Source organism: Monomorium pharaonis, chromosome 4, assembly GCF_013373865.1.
Source record: "Monomorium pharaonis isolate MP-MQ-018 chromosome 4, ASM1337386v2, whole genome shotgun sequence".
Lineage (NCBI taxonomy): Eukaryota > Metazoa > Arthropoda > Insecta > Hymenoptera > Formicidae > Monomorium > Monomorium pharaonis.
Window position 1 is genome coordinate 14,457,634 of NC_050470.1, and position 16,101 is coordinate 14,473,734.

Consider the following 16,101-nt stretch of genomic DNA (forward strand, 5'->3'; position numbering starts at 1 on the left):
TCCGACTATGCAATCGGAGCAGTCCTGTCACAGGGACCGGTAGGTAGCGACCGTCCTATTGCTTACGCAAGCCGAGTGTTAAATCGCGCGGAGCAAAATTATAGCACTACCGAAAAGGAGCTGCTAGCAATCGTATGGGCTGTCAAGCATTTCCGCCCATATGTGTACGGCGTAAAATTTAAAATAGTGACAGATCATAAGCCACTTACATGGTTATTTAGCGTAAATGACCCCGGATCGCGACTAATTCGATGGCGATTAAAATTAGAAGAGTATGACTATGAGATCATACACAAGGCCGGTCGAGCGAACGCGAACGCCGACGCGCTGAGTCGAAACGTGAAGCGGGAGGCTCACGTTACGGAAGACTCGGATAAGATCCTCGCGCTCGAAGAAGACAGTGTACACACACAACTAAGCACGCCGATAAAAAATAATGAAAGTATACAGGAGTATACTGAAGAAGAAAAGAAACAGATTCTATATGAATACCACGATGCCCCGACAGGAGGACATCAGGGAATTGAGCGAACGATAAGACGAATACGCCTGAAACACAACTGGCATGGATTAACAGCCGACGTAGAGAGATACATAAAGAAATGCGAACTCTGCCAGAAGAACAAACTCTCTCGCAGAATTAAAGCACCGCTAGTTATCACTGATACACCAAGCCGACCCTTTGAAAAGTGCGCGCTGGATATCGTCGGACCGTTAACCATAACAAATAACGAAAATCGGTATCTGCTGACATTTCAGGACCACCTAACAAAATTTAGTAAGGCTATGCCCCTTCCTAACCAAGAAGCGAATACCGTAAGTAAGGCATTCGTGACGAAAATCGTTTTAGAATATGGAATTCCGGAATGCATTTTAACAGATCAGGGAACTAATTTTATGAGCGAAGCATTTAAGAATACTTGCAAGCTGCTCAAAATTAAGAAGATACAGACGACTGCTTATCACCCTGAAAGCAACGGCGTATTAGAACGATCGCATCGAACTTTAGCCGAGTATCTAAGGCATTTCATTAATAAAGATCAGACGGACTGGGACGAGTGGATTCCGTATGCTAACTACACCTATAATACCACCCCCCACACCGCAACAGGGTACACTCCCTTTGAATTACTTTACGGGCATCCCCCCGAATTACCAACAGCGCTAGCCAAGCCGCCTAAAAGGACGTACAGTTACGACGACTATGCGCTCGAGTTACGGGAGAGATTACGCGCCACTAATAGTATCGCCAAGGATAACATAAGGGATGAAAAACAAAAGTCGAAAGATTATTACGACCGATCCGTGAAGGAAACTAATTATAAAATTGGCGATAAAATTCTACTCTTCGACGAAACGCTTCGCCGAGGGCGTCCTAAAAAATTAGACGCGCAATGGACCGGACCCTATACAGTTACCGAAAGACATTCGCACGTTAATTATACGGTAAAAAGGGGAAGACGGACAATTCGCGTACACGTAAATCGCATTAAACCGTTTATTGAGGGATAACGCGAAAATAAAAGAAGAGAGAGAGTAGAAACAATAATAAATAAATAAAAATAGACTCACCAGGTTGAAAAACGCCTGAGTAATCCATCCCAAACGATCCCATCCAAATGGCACGCAAAAGAAAACAAAAGGGGGGAAATAACTAACTCAAGAGGGGGAGGAACAAACACTAAACACTACACTTAAACTATAACTTACGAACTACAAATTTAAAAAACTAAAAGAGAGAGGAGGTCCTAATAACTACTCCTCCGACTCTTCATTCCCCCCCTCCCCTAGAAAGTTTCCGTGTCCTTCCAGGGCACCGAAACCTCGGTCCCACTCCTCCTCGGAGTCGGAGACCCCAATATCCTCCAGTAACCGGTCTATCATACCGGGAGACGGGGGAAAAGCATATGGAGCACTCCCGGATTCGGAGACATCGGAGTCCTCATTCTCACTGGAGGACACATCCTCATCCTCACTGGAGGACACATTGTTCTGCTCCTCCTCGGAGCCCTCATACTCCGCCGCGTCCTCCACCTGGTCTTCGAAGACCCCGACGATTTCGCCCTCGTCCGGAGACGCATCATCTAACGCGATGACTCCCGGATTAGGCGACGGGGGTGGCGACGGCGGCACTAATAACTGCATAATGAAAACTTTTTTCTTTTCCGCGAACCGTAAGAAATAAAAAATATCTCGCACGACAGCTCGGACAAGACTGATCTTAGAACAGTCCAAGACAGTCGACCCAAAGGCAACATTAGCCGAGATAGATAAACATTACACCTCTTCTCACGCACAATTAAAGAAGAGCACGTCGACGAGATAAAATATTGCTGATTAATAAGATGCAAGGCAGTAATAATAAACCACCTTGCAGGGGACTTCTCATATGTATCTACCTGGCAACAGCAGCTCAAGGAAGCGACACGCTGTATCAAGTGGAAAAATTCACCCATCATCCGGGGATCTACTATGAAAAAATAGGTAGACTCCGACCAATAGAATCGCAATGGAAACTAATAATTAAGATAAACACCGCGTCTTTATCGAAAAGTGACGCAAATCGAAAAATATGTGCAAAAAACTGACAACTTATGTAGAATCGTCGCGGTAATGAATAAGGCTATATGCGACAGTTTTAACACTGTCATCACAAAAGAATACCAAAGGACAAATCGACTGATCCTGCGAATTACTGACACATATAAGACGCCGACAGTACAGAAACGAGGACTGATCGACGGAGTAGGCTCAATAGCCAAATCGCTATTCGGTACAATGGACGCCGATGACAAAAAGACAATTGACGAACAACTCGCAATACTACATGACGCACAACAGTCATCACAGCACGCAGTAAAAAACCAATTAAAAATAATTCAGGCAACTATAGCGCACATCGACGAGACAGAAAAAACAGTACAACATAACGAATACCTTCTTGCGAACGCAACCAAAAATCTCAAGCTAGAACTACTAGAGAGCGAACGCGCAAACAACATACAGTCAAATTTTATAATTATCAGCACCGTACTGTCAGAGTTAACTCGCGATGCGGAGGACGTCTTAGATTACGTCACCCTATTAAAAAGGGGTATAATGCACCCCAGACTAACGCCTATAGACCATATTATACAACTGCTTAAAGATGCGAACTCTCAACTCCCGGAAGGACTCTACTTTCCATTTAGAGCAAACCAGGAAGAGTGGTCAACTATTGAACAATTCGCACTTGTAAGCGCATACTGCGATAGCGTAAATATATACACGATTTTGCGTTTTCCATTGATATCGACGTCAAAATACGAAATATTAAATGTGATAGCACTACCTGTGCCAGAACATAATAACACATTCTCTGTAATAGACATCAGGTATCCGACCATAGCGATAGACGGGGATCAGCACACGTATATAACCTTACCGCGCAACGATTTACAAAATTGTATGAAGATAAATAAAGATTACCTATGCGAGCGAAATTATCCTGCGAACAGGATTAATCCACACTCCGTGTGTGAAGTCAAAACGTTTTTAGAAACCGATAAATATCACGAAAATTGTAACATTATAAACATAGCGTCTAACCATAGTTTTTGGATAGCCTTAGGCGACTCGCACTCATGGCTATATTCCGTACAGGAAAAACAAACTGTAACATTTTATTGTAAAGACCACGGACAGATAAAGGAAGTGATTGAAAAAACGGGTAAAATAATATTGAAGAACAACTGCAAATTAATGACGGAAGACACGATAATAAAGTCTCCTAAGTTATCACACAGTACAGAAATAGAAACATTTTTACCACAATACAATATTTCTATACTAAAGAACGAAGCAAAGCTAAGCATAAATGCAGTGAAACCGATAGAATTACAAAACATTGTCCTACATTCCTCAAAGTTAGAGGACTTAAACAAACAAATTATAGAAATGGACAAAAGATTGAACGAACAACCGAATACAATTTTTCAATCACCACATTTTATCTATCCAACGGCTACCAGCGGAACAGTGATTGTAATAATACTAGCAATAATAATAACTGTTATTGTAATAAAAAAGAAAAAGAGAAACAGCCATGAGAAGCGAGTCACACTAGACATAGATTCGGAATATACAATTCCCAGATCTATTTTAAAGCGTAGCAGTAGCACGCGTTTTTAATTAAATATACAAAAACTTCGTACCTCCGTTTTTGTTTTTTTTTACGGGGGAGGGATGTTGTGAGCGAAACACTCACAACCAATAAATACATATTATAAAATAAAGGAAATAAAATATTAAAATAATAAGATAGCTCGCCGAGGAAGGCTCGCTATCATAAGGTGTCAGGTGACACATGCCTCGTGCGCTGCCGGCCGGTCATCGCACTGGGCAACGCACCAGCCACCTTAACGAAGTAGCGAAGCCAGCTTAGCAACAATCATGCCACCGGAAATGCATACCTGCATTTTGGCAATTGTTGCTAAACTCGCAAATATTTCCCGCGCGCCGGATGCGCGCGGGAATGACCATATATGGTCATACGGAGGGCCCGATGCCCCCACTAATAATTAAATCCGCGACACTATTTAAGCCGCTGCCGAACAGCGGCCAGCGGGATCAGTAATCAGAAATCAAGCCGATACGTACGGCCCGTACAAGTGTATTAAGAGTTCGGGACTTAGCCGCTAGCAAGTCTCTAGCGAGCAACGAGACGACGCGTTAACTCCGAGTCACGCGCCGTATCTAATCTGTGTAACACGACGCGGCACCTTCGCCGACCGCAACCAGTGTACAACATTAGAAATAAATCTTATATCAGTTTAAATTAAATCAGTGAGTGAGTGATTTGAGGACCCTGCCTACAAAACCGCCTCTTTCCGCGAGTTCTAACTCCTTGGGCAGCAACGAATCCCAAAAAATCTTTTGTCGCACCGCAAGGTACGGCAAAAATATTTTGTTGTACCGCAAGGCGCAACATTATTTATTAAAAAAATAAATTTAGTAATCACTTCTTTAAGCATTAAAACTGATATTTTTTGTACATATGTATGTACACGTACACACATACTTTTTGTCGTTAAAAAATTTTATTTTTATTAAAAAAGGTAAGGAACTATCATAACTCGAAGGGAGAATTTAGCGTTACGCTTGTGCGTAACCATTGTCGCTTGTTGTAACAATTCCCCCCGCGCGCCTAGCAATCTCAAGGTTCAAGCGCTGGAAAGGGGCGGCCGCTACGGCGGGGCGCTCGACGCGCTTGCATTTGCCGGTAGGCCGGGCTAATACAGAAAATTTTACTAGTCACTAACTTGTTAACTATTGCGAAAATGGAAAATAGGTAAGGACTATTCTGTTCAGTTTCATGCGCTCTACCTGCTCATAAAAATCCCATAAAAAAATACCAGACACCTTGTATAATATGTATATTTTTTCAGAAAAAAATCCTCTTGTGAAAATTATCCTAACAAAAAAGTTCGATTTTTCACTAACTGTACAACAGAATGGATATCACAAAGAGACTTTGTTTCCGATGATTCTTGGAAGAGATTTTTCAGATTTTGTAATTACCAAAAAATTAATTAATAATAACCATCAAAAGATACGCACAAAAAATGCAAATGATTAAAAAGAAACAAGAATATAAAAAATTACAATTAAAACAAGTGGACGAGTCTAAATACTTGCAGGTTTAATATTGTTATGTAACGTCCGTTTTTCGCGCGGAGAATTAGCTCGTCGGGAAAAAGGTCGAGGTCGAAAAAGGCTCAGAGATAGCAAACTGCGGTGGTTGGTTTAATGGTACAATTTATTACTATTTTACATTACATTTACGTTCGCGAATATTTACAGCGGCGTGAGGTATATACAAAGTCCGGTTACGCGTTATATACAGCGGTATATCTCGAGGATCAGTAACGGTGCGCGTGACAGCCAGCCGATCAGCTGTTCGGTTCGGCGGGATGTCTGCGGTGCGCGGTGCGGCGGGCGGCGTGTGTCTTGAGCCCGATGCTCGGAGCTCGGTGGCCGGCGGGTGTGCGGCGCGGAAGCGGTGCTTTCGGCCCCGGGTGCTCGGTGATCGGCGGGCGCGCGGTGCGGAAGCGGGTATCACGCGTTACCGTGATTTCCCTGAATTGCTTTGGCAATTCGGCAGACCGCGGGCTGGTTTCACAGAACGGCGTCGGCCCCGAGTACGCTCGGGGGGAGACGGAGAACATTCCGTGCCGGTTACCGGGCCGTGAGAATGGTTGGTCAGGATGTTAGCTAGCGGCCGAGAGCGCTCGGCGGAGACAAAGCACGCTTTACCCCGTAGTTTTGCCAGCGAAGGAAGGAAAATAGATTTGAGCTCGGCCGAGAACTCTCGGCGATGACGGAGAACACTCCACCGTGGATCGTAGCTCTAGGTCTGCTTTTTGTCGGAACGGATTCGGACGGAATGCGAGAAGTGAAATCTATCGCTGCCGGGCGGCCTTATACATGGTCCCCGGCAGCTGCTCGGGAGTCTTCGAGATTCCTCGGCCTCCTCTTGGTAATATCTCCCCTTGAGCCGGGATGCTGGCTCGAGAGGAGGGAGGCGGAATGCCTCCGAGATGCGCGTCATCTCGGTGGCGTAGAGGTTTTATGGCGGGCACGCTTCGCCCGTTTTTCGGCCCGGCGGGTGGTCGGCCGGGCCTCGCGGTCGCTGGTAGCCGCTTAAAAACGCGGTTCGTTACAGTTATATAATTTTTATAAATACAATTTTCAAAGATTTTTGTAATCTTTATCAACAAATGTCAATCATGTTTTAAAGATGCACTCAGTGTTGTGCATTTTCTCTTTTTTTCTTTCCTTTCCTTGATTTGTTTTTACAATTTTTTGCAGGATTTACCTGCACATGTACAACAGTTAATACACCGAATGAAAGAAAAAAAACCTACTATTTCTTTTCCTGAACATTTAAAAAGTTTTGCAAGAACTCTCCACTTCCACTCTCCATCTGCCTACAAATATGTCCGTGAAACATTTTTTAAATGTTTGCCATGTGTACAGACTTTAAATAGTTGGATTTGTTCGAAAAACTATAAGCCAGGTATTTCAACAGAAATAGTTAAACACGTATCGAATATAGTGAGAGATCAATTAGATAGATTAAATAAAAAAGTAATATTTAAGTTAACATTTGATGAAATGCACATTAAAAAAAGCGTAAGCTGGAATAAAAATACTAAAAAATGAGTGGGCACTGTTGATACGGGTGGTCAATTGTCTGAAAAAGATGAAAGCAACCGTTTTCTTCCAGCAACAAAAGCTTTAGTTTTTATGTTAGTAAATCATCAATGGACATTTCAAAGCGCCAGTTGCATATTATCTTGTAAATTCTCTAAATGGTCATAAGAAATCTATACTTTTAAAAGATCTATTAATAAACCTTGATAAAGATGGTATTGATGTAGTTAGTACTACTTTTGATGGCGATAGTGCTCATAAAACTGCTTGTGGATTACTAGGAGCAAATTTTGATGTTGATAATAATGAAAAATTTAAACCAAATATAATCCACTCGTCCACCGGAAAACCTATACATATATTTCATGATTCATGTCACATGTTAAAATTAATAAGAAATTATATAGGATCAAAGAATAAGCGTTTAATATATGATAAGAAAGAAATAATAAACTGGAAATATATAGAAAAATTGCATGAAAAACAAATTAATGAGGGCTTGCACTAGTAAAATTAGGAAACGTCATGTTAATTTTGAAAAAAAAAAAAATGAGAGTTTTTCTTGCAGCTCAGGTTTTAAGTAATAGTGTTGCAAATGCGTTACATTTTCTAGAATTTAATTTGCAAGATCCAGACTTTAAAAATGCTTCTGGTACAGCTAAATTTTGTAAAATTTTTAATGACATGTTTGATATATTAAATACAAAAAATAAATTTTGTAAAATTCATCACAAAAATGTATAATAATAGAAGATTTACCAGAAATAAAACAAAAATTGATGAATATATTGATTATATAATTAAATTAGAAGTTGAGATACAAATTCGTAAAAAAAAGTAACACTAATGAATTAAATAAAAATAAAGTAACAAAAAATAATAACGAATTTGAGATGGTCATTGTACGTGAAAAAGTAATACAAAATAAATATGTTAAAGTGGGGTTTCTTGGCTTTAATGTTTCTTTAAAAAGTCTGTACAATTTATGTAGTCAATTATTTTCAGAAAAAATATGTGACTATGTATTGTCTTACAAAATTTCACAAAATCGTATTGAAATGTTATATACGTTAATAAGAGGTATGAACGGATATTGCAATAATCCTACTTCTGTTCAATTTATATCCGCTTATAAAAAGTTATTATCGAATAATATGAATGTATTAGTATCCGTCTCTGCTAATTGTAAGCCTAAGGATAAAACATTGCTTATCAGTGCAGAAATTAATGTAGATACTCTAGATAAATGTAATAAAGTCGATAAAAATGATAGCATTGAAAATATAGACAATATAAAAATAAAAAGGAGAAAAAGACCTAAAAAAAGAAAAACCAGTGCTTTGTCTAATTCAATTCATGTATCTGATTTTTTGCAAAAAGATTATACTTTTTCTGAACATGACTATACGAAACAAAAAGATTGGTGTACCTCAGAATATATTACCGAAGTTGTCAAATATATTACTGGTTTTGTAGTTTTTGCTTCACAGAAAAAAGTTCACTGTCATCAATGTCTTTCTATGTTACAAAAAAGAGATAATGTCTCAACAAATTCAAAATTGATTGAGTTGAAAAATTGTGAAAGTTTATATTTTCCATCTGATGATGTCAGTCATATATGTTTAACTGCTGAGAAGGTTTTTCGACAAAATAAACATTTAATGTTTTCATCGACTTTTTTGCATTTAGTTTTTCAAGAAACCTTAAAAAAGTTACCGAGCACAATTTTAGATAAAGATGGACATTTATTTGAACAAGATCTTTTCCATGACCACAGACATCAATTAATTTTGCTCATTTTGAGTAAATATTTTGATATACAAATGCATCTTCCTTAGAGGAAACTATTGAACGAATAAGAATGCGAAACAATAAAATAACAATATTTTGCAGGCAATAAATATGTATTTTTTAAAGTTATATATTTTTTAAATAAGTTATTTGAATAATTTTAATAACATATTTTATCTGATTCACATTATCTTTTTTATGTATTAATAATATTCTTTCTCAGTGGAACAATAATATTCACGGCCGTTAATGTAACAATTTTTCAAGATATACCCAGTAAGCACAAAAACATTGCTGTAACGATATTATAACGTTACCTACTAACATAGTAACGTTTCCAAGTACGTAATTTTTAACGTTGTATACAACGTCATTATGAATAAACTTTGACTTCAATCAGTTTCGATAATGTTGAAATAAAATGTTAAGACAACATTGTAAAAATGTTGAAATAACATAATTATAATGTAAGAAAAAAATTAAATTTACGTTGTTTCTCAACAAGCACGGTTATCCCACCATAGTCGCATTGGCGTTGCTTAATATCTATTCATAGTCATCCATCCAACTCTGAACCGCCGTCGACGTTGCTTGACTTTGAGGACCCTACGAAACCTAACATTTCGTGATGATCCATGAACACCTAATGCTCATGAATACATATTTGTTATAGATTAGATTAATAGATGCCAGAAAGATAAAACGTGCAGTTAAATAATATTTTTATAAATAAATATAAATTTAGTTTTTACTGATTTTTATATATGTAAAATAACACGTGAAATAACTTAATAAAAATATCTGTTTTGCTCTGGTCTTTATAAAACTAAAATTGTGTTATTATAAAATATTAATAAAAAATAGTAATTTAGTGATTTTTAAAAATCTTATTTCTGCGATTACCGACGGGTTTATTAAACGGACTCTCCAACTTGAAAATGTGACATCATTAAATTTAGCTGTAGAAAGAGCGAAAACGTTAAAAATTATTCAAGGGAAGGGTTTCGAGCGAAAAAGAGGGAATTTTAATAAGAATTTTTGGAAGAAAGGAAAAGAGGGTATGCGCGAAGAGGAAGAGAGGAATGTGGATAAAGAAAAAAAAACGGAAGGGATGGGAAAGTTTCAAAAAGGAATTCGCGTGGCAGCAAGTTTAGCGCTAACCGCAGGGAATGTTGGACTTGCGGGAAAATTGGGCATTTCCGCTCCGATTGCCCTAGCGAAAAGGGAAACACGGCTTATTTAAACTTTTCGAGGAGAGTTCGGCTAGTAAAAATTATTCTTCGAATGTTGAGCGATCTTTTAATATAAAAGTTAAGAATTAAAATAAATTATGATTATTTTTTGTTTAAAGGTAGAGCGGATGGAAAAGAGTGTTCTTTCAAGGTCGATACGGGCTCTGATATTACAATTATAAATGGTAAATTCGTTTCGAAGAAAAAGAGGAAGATTCTGTCGGAACATTTAAATCTTAGATATCCCACTGGGGAGAAAGTCCCGGTTGAATTTCAAGTCAAAATAAAAGTGGAAATAGAAAAATATGTTGTTCAAGTTCCGATGTTCGTTGCGGAAATAAATGATGATTGTCTTCTCGGAGTAGATTTCTTAAAAATCGCTAATTTGGAACAAACTTTTAAAAATGTTTTTGGTGCTCTTGAGTTAATTGAAGAAGCGGTTTGAATTGAAGTTTTTTGTAAAAAAGTCCCGATTTCCTTGTGTTCGAGAATCATTTAATATATTAAGTTCGCGATCGGCCAGATGGCAGCATCCGCCGTGCGCTACGGACAAGATTAACTAAGATCGGCGCAACGCGCACGCGCAGGCCCGACCGGCTCGGGAAGACGGGCTGTTTTCAGTAGTGTGCTATGGCTACCGTGCGTATGAACGCGTGACCGTGTATGCAGACAGCATTAGTGTGTTTCTCATTCCGTGGACATTCGACGCTCTCATTAAGAACAGAATACAAGTCAGCTCATTAGCAGTCGCATTAGTGATTACTCAAGTGCATCAACACCGACAGCTCAGACTCGCCACGTGCGGCGCAGGCGGGCGCCACGTGGATCACACGGCTCAAGGGGCATCACCATCACCAGGCCGGTGCTCGATTAATATAATCGACCCGAGCGAGTGAGAAACAGTTTATCTCACAGTGAAAGACATTGTAAGCTCAATTTAGACTAAGTGCATGTACACTTTCATATTTCATAACCTCACTTCTGTGATAGATCAGATTCTTTCTGATCACAGTGTAATATAATAATTAAATCTTTATATTTATTCGTGAGCATTACTGCCGCAACGTCCTTTCACCCTGCTCCCATCCGTAGGGTCCCAGCGATTTATATTGTGACAATCGCAGACATTTTTTGGTCCTTCGAGCCGGATGTGGCACGTGCTCTCGGAGTGAACAACGCGGTCACGCATCCTACTCGTGATCGGAAAACAAGGCTCATCCACACAATGACACTCATCGAAGCGGAATCACATCACGCCTGTCTCACGCCAGCTCATCATGTCGGAATCTCAAAAGCCAAACAAGGCCGAGCGCCCGGTGACTCTACAGCTGGACGTGCCGGAAGAGCGTTCATCCTCATGGAACGTGTCTCCAGTTAGGCTTTCCGCAAAGCTCACTTTGAAGGTGCAGACGCAGCTGGGCCGGCTCGCCGCGATTAAATCCATTGCGGAGATGCTACCGCAGTCTCACGAAAAGACATCTCTCGAGAAGTTAAATTAATTCTGGCTTCAGATTGAGGAAACCCACAAGGCTTTCAATAAAGAACACGCCTACTTCGAGGTCTCATGGCCCGCAGCGCTCACCAATCACGAGTATTTCTCAAGGAACGCTCATCAACAGGAGATCTTGCATTACATGACTGCTCGACGTCTCATTGGCAAGCTCCGACACTCACTGACCGCTTAACCTGCTCCTGCGGAGGCAATCTCAGCGTCTAGCGAAGAACGAAGGATGAACTCACGCCTCCCAGACCTCTCACTCCCAAAATTTTCGGGAGATTACTGAGCATGGCCTGCTTTTCGAGATCTCTTTATGAGCATCATTTTATTCAATCAACAGCTCACAGATGTTGAGAAGCTCCACTACCTTCGCACGTCGTTAGAAGGCGCAGCAGCTCGGGCTGTCTCAGGACTTCCCATGACTGGTGACTCACTCGGGCCTTCCTGGGAGATACTCAAGGATAAGTTTGAGAATAAGCTCATCCAAGCTTGTCTTGATAAACTCTTTGCCAGCTCAACACCAGTGCCTAGGAAGTCGGCAGCTCAGGACAAGCTACTTACAGACGTCAAGGAGGCACTTAGCACACTCAAGGCGTTGGGAGTTAAGGATGACTTAGGCGACTGCGCGGTGGTTTACCACGTCACACGGCTTCTCGATCGCGTCACGCGGGAGAAGTGGGAGAATGCGGTGTGTGCCACGCGAGAGTATCCCAAGTTTGAGAAGCTCGAGGAGTTTCTAGCTTCTAACACTGAAACTCTCCAGAGGATCGAAGCTGCTGCATCTCAGCCTGGTCCTAGCTGATCTGCGGTGACCTCCAAAAAAACTACCGCTCATCAAACGTCTCAACGGAGTGACTCATCCATTGCTTCGGTCAACTCATACCCTTGTGATTGCTGCAATGGACAGCATTTTGTAGTCATGTGTACCAAATTTCGAGAACTGTCGGTACAAGATCGACACAAGGTCGCAGTGGACAAGCGCCTCTGTTTCAACTGCCTAGGGCGCCACAGCGTCCGATTATGCAAAAGCCTGAGAGGATGCAAGAAGTGTACAGAGCGCCATCACACCATGTTACATGACGCACGCCCAACAGCTTCGTCCGCTCTGTCAAACAACGGCTCATCGGTGACGCCCTCGACGTGAAGAGATGGTGCAATCGTCGAACATCACACACATGTCCGCTCATCCCGCTCAACGTTACTCGCCACCGCCTTGGCACAAGTCAGCTCATCAGTATCTCATTTGACAGCACGTTTGCTCATTGATTCAGGCTCAGAACTCACCTTCGTTACGGAGAATCTCATTCGACAGCTCAACATCCCTCGTCAATACTCAGGTATTTTCATCACTGGAATTGGAGGCAACGAGTATACTCAGACACGAGGAGTCGTGTCGCTCACTTTACGTTCAACACATTCAAACTCGACTGCCGAAGTCCAGGCTCACATTCTCAAGACAGTTACATCAATCTTACCATCCTTTGAAACGGAACCGGAAGAATGGCCGCATCTCAAACACTTGGGATTAGCCGATCCTGAATTCCTCATTCCGCGGCCGGTTGACATCCTCATCGGAGCGGACGCCTACGGGCAAATCATCAAGCCCAACATCAGGCATTCTCCATTTATGCCGATAGCGCAACTCTCTATTTCAGATGGCTCGTTCTTGGACCAGTTAACAAGAAGACAACATGCACATCAACGCATCATGCTACTATTCAATCCAACGAAGATGCTCTTAATGAGTTGTTGACAAAATTCTGGATTCAAGAGGAGGTGCCTACTCATGATGTTAATCGACTCACCCCTGACGAACAGAGATGCAAGGAGCACTTTAAAATGACACACTCTCGCGATCCTTCAGGGAGGTATACCGTCCGGATTCCACTTAAGTCACCAGCAGATCTTTTGAGTGATTCCTACCACGCCGCTCATCAATGTCTTAAAGGATTACGCAAGCGACTCTCAAGGGATGCGAGCTATCAACGTCTTTATCAACAGTTCATGACTGAATACGAAACACTCAACATGACGAAGGCACCATCTATCTCCAGTCATCGCTCACATTTTTATTTGCCGCATCATGGTGTTCTCAAGCCTGACAGTACAACAACGAAACTGCGGGTGGTTTTCAATGGCTCTAGCGCATCTACATCAGGATACTCTATCAACGACCTCATGTATACTGGAGCAAAACTGCATCTGAACATCTCAGATGTTCTATTGTGGATACGTAGACATCGTCACATTTTCGCCACAGACATCACAAAGATGTACAGGCAGATCAAGATTCACGAGGATGACTGGGATTTACAACGGATACTATGGATAGACGATCAGCTCAATGAAGTGCCATATCACCTAACAACCGTCACTTATGGGACAAAGGCCGCACCGTTCTTGGCTGTACGAACTCTGCTACAATTAGTAGAAGATGAAGGACATAGATTTCTACTGGCTGTGCCATCCATCACTCACGGCAGATAGGTCGATGACATATTTGGTGGTGTAAATACAGTGCAACAATTACAAAAGGTTGCACATCAACTGAAAGACGTCTGCATGGCGGGCGGTTTCCCACTAGCAAAGTGGCAAGCAACTCATCTCAACCTAATCAAGACTGTCACCAACAGACAAGACCAAGGCTTACCAATCACATTCGACGATTGCGCAACCAAGATACTCGGATTAAAAGGGCTCCCTCAAGAGGATGCATTTGCATTTTCAACAAAGAACTCATGCACTAAGGCAGACTCACAAAACGTCTCATTTTATTTAAAGTGGCTTAGATTTTCGATCCACTTGGCTTTGCGTCACCTGTAGTGATCAAGGCCAAAATCTCTTGCAGGAGCTTTGACTGCACAATCTCCAATGGGATGAACCACTGCCATTCCAGCTCTCAGCCCGGTGGCTCATCAGAGAAGAACTCACAAGTTTAACCAAACTCTCAATACTTCGGTGATTCACTACATGGAGCGACTCGACGGTGGAATTTCACGGATTCTCTGATGCTTCTCAATTAGCAATGGCTGCAATCATATACATCTCCGTCCGGAACTCACATGGCGCCACGATTTCACTTGTGTGCTCCAAAACCAAGATAGCAGCTCTCAAGCGGCTCTCAATCCCTCGCCTTGAACTCACAGCAGCGTCGCTGCTCTCTCGACTCATGCAATACGTCGAAGCCACTCTACAAATGGACGTAACGGCAACTCACCTGTGGACGGACTCTCTCGTAACACTCTCATGGATCAAATCTTATGCATTACGTTGAAAGGATTTTGTCAGAAAGAGGTAGCTCAAATTCAAAAACTCACTCCAGACGCTCACTGGAGATATATTCCTGGAATATCCAATCCAATAGACTGTGCATCACGAGGCCTCACAACTGCTCAACTTCAAGGACACTCATTATAATGGAAGGGATATTACACTCATTATAACCACCATGGATACTGAAGCCAGACTCATGGTCGTCGCAACCAGCATTCTCCGACAAGCTGAGTGCACAGGAAGCTCATCCAGGTGTATTGGCGGTTACACCAAAGCCTGACTACCATTGGGATATCTTCTACAGGTACTCGTCTCAATAAATTATTGAGGATTACAGCTCTTTGTTTTAGAGTCATCTTGCGATTGAGGAAGGTCCACGACTCATCGCCTATTATACACATCTCTTCCGTGGCTTTAGAAAAGGCACGGCTCTTCTGGATTAAAGCAACTCAAGCAACGTATTTCTCTCATGAGCTCAAGACACTTCAATCTAACTCACCGTTGGCAAAGGCATTCAATCGATTAACTGCTTATATCGACGCTCAAGAAATCATTCGAGTCGGCGGACGACTCGCTCACGCGGCTCTCTCACTCAATAGAAAACATCCTGCAATATTGCCTTGACACTCTCATCTATCAGCATTGCTAATAGTTTATGCCCATCAACGGACGCTCCATGGGGGCACACAGCTCATGCTCTCGCACATCCGACAACAATATTGGATTCTCGGCGGAAGGGCTCCTGTCAAGTCACACATCTTGCGGTGTGTCACGTGTGCTCGGCAGAGGGGGGATCCATGCTCATCAGCTAATGAGTCAACTACCTCTCTCTCAAGTTACACAGGCACGACCGTTCACTCATACAAGAGTAGACTATGCGGGACCACTCACCGTTAAAATTTGGAAAGGAAGAAGTGCCAAGACCAGTAAAAGCTGGATCTGCGTCTTTGTATGTTTCTCAAACTCAGCAGTATACCTGGAGGCGGTTAGTGATTACTCTTCTGAGGGATTCATTGCTGCCTACCGACGGTTTTTTTCCAGACGCGGCATTGCTTACACCTTGCATTCGAATTGCGGCACCAACTTCAACAGCGCGGATATAGCTCTAAAAAG

The 16,101-nt window shown here is 41.7% G+C and overlaps 1 protein-coding gene across 1 annotated transcript; it reads left to right on the forward strand.

Annotated features, from left to right (window-relative positions):
• Positions 1-12,634: 12,634 nt before the first annotated feature.
• LOC118645334 lies at positions 12,635-14,202 on the forward strand. Its single transcript, XM_036286207.1, has 3 exons — positions 12,635-12,764; positions 12,987-13,329; positions 13,371-14,202. The coding sequence occupies exons 1-3, from the start codon at positions 12,635-12,637 to the stop codon at positions 14,200-14,202; spliced, it is 1,305 nt and encodes a 434-aa protein (XP_036142100.1).
• Positions 14,203-16,101: the final 1,899 nt, after the last annotated feature.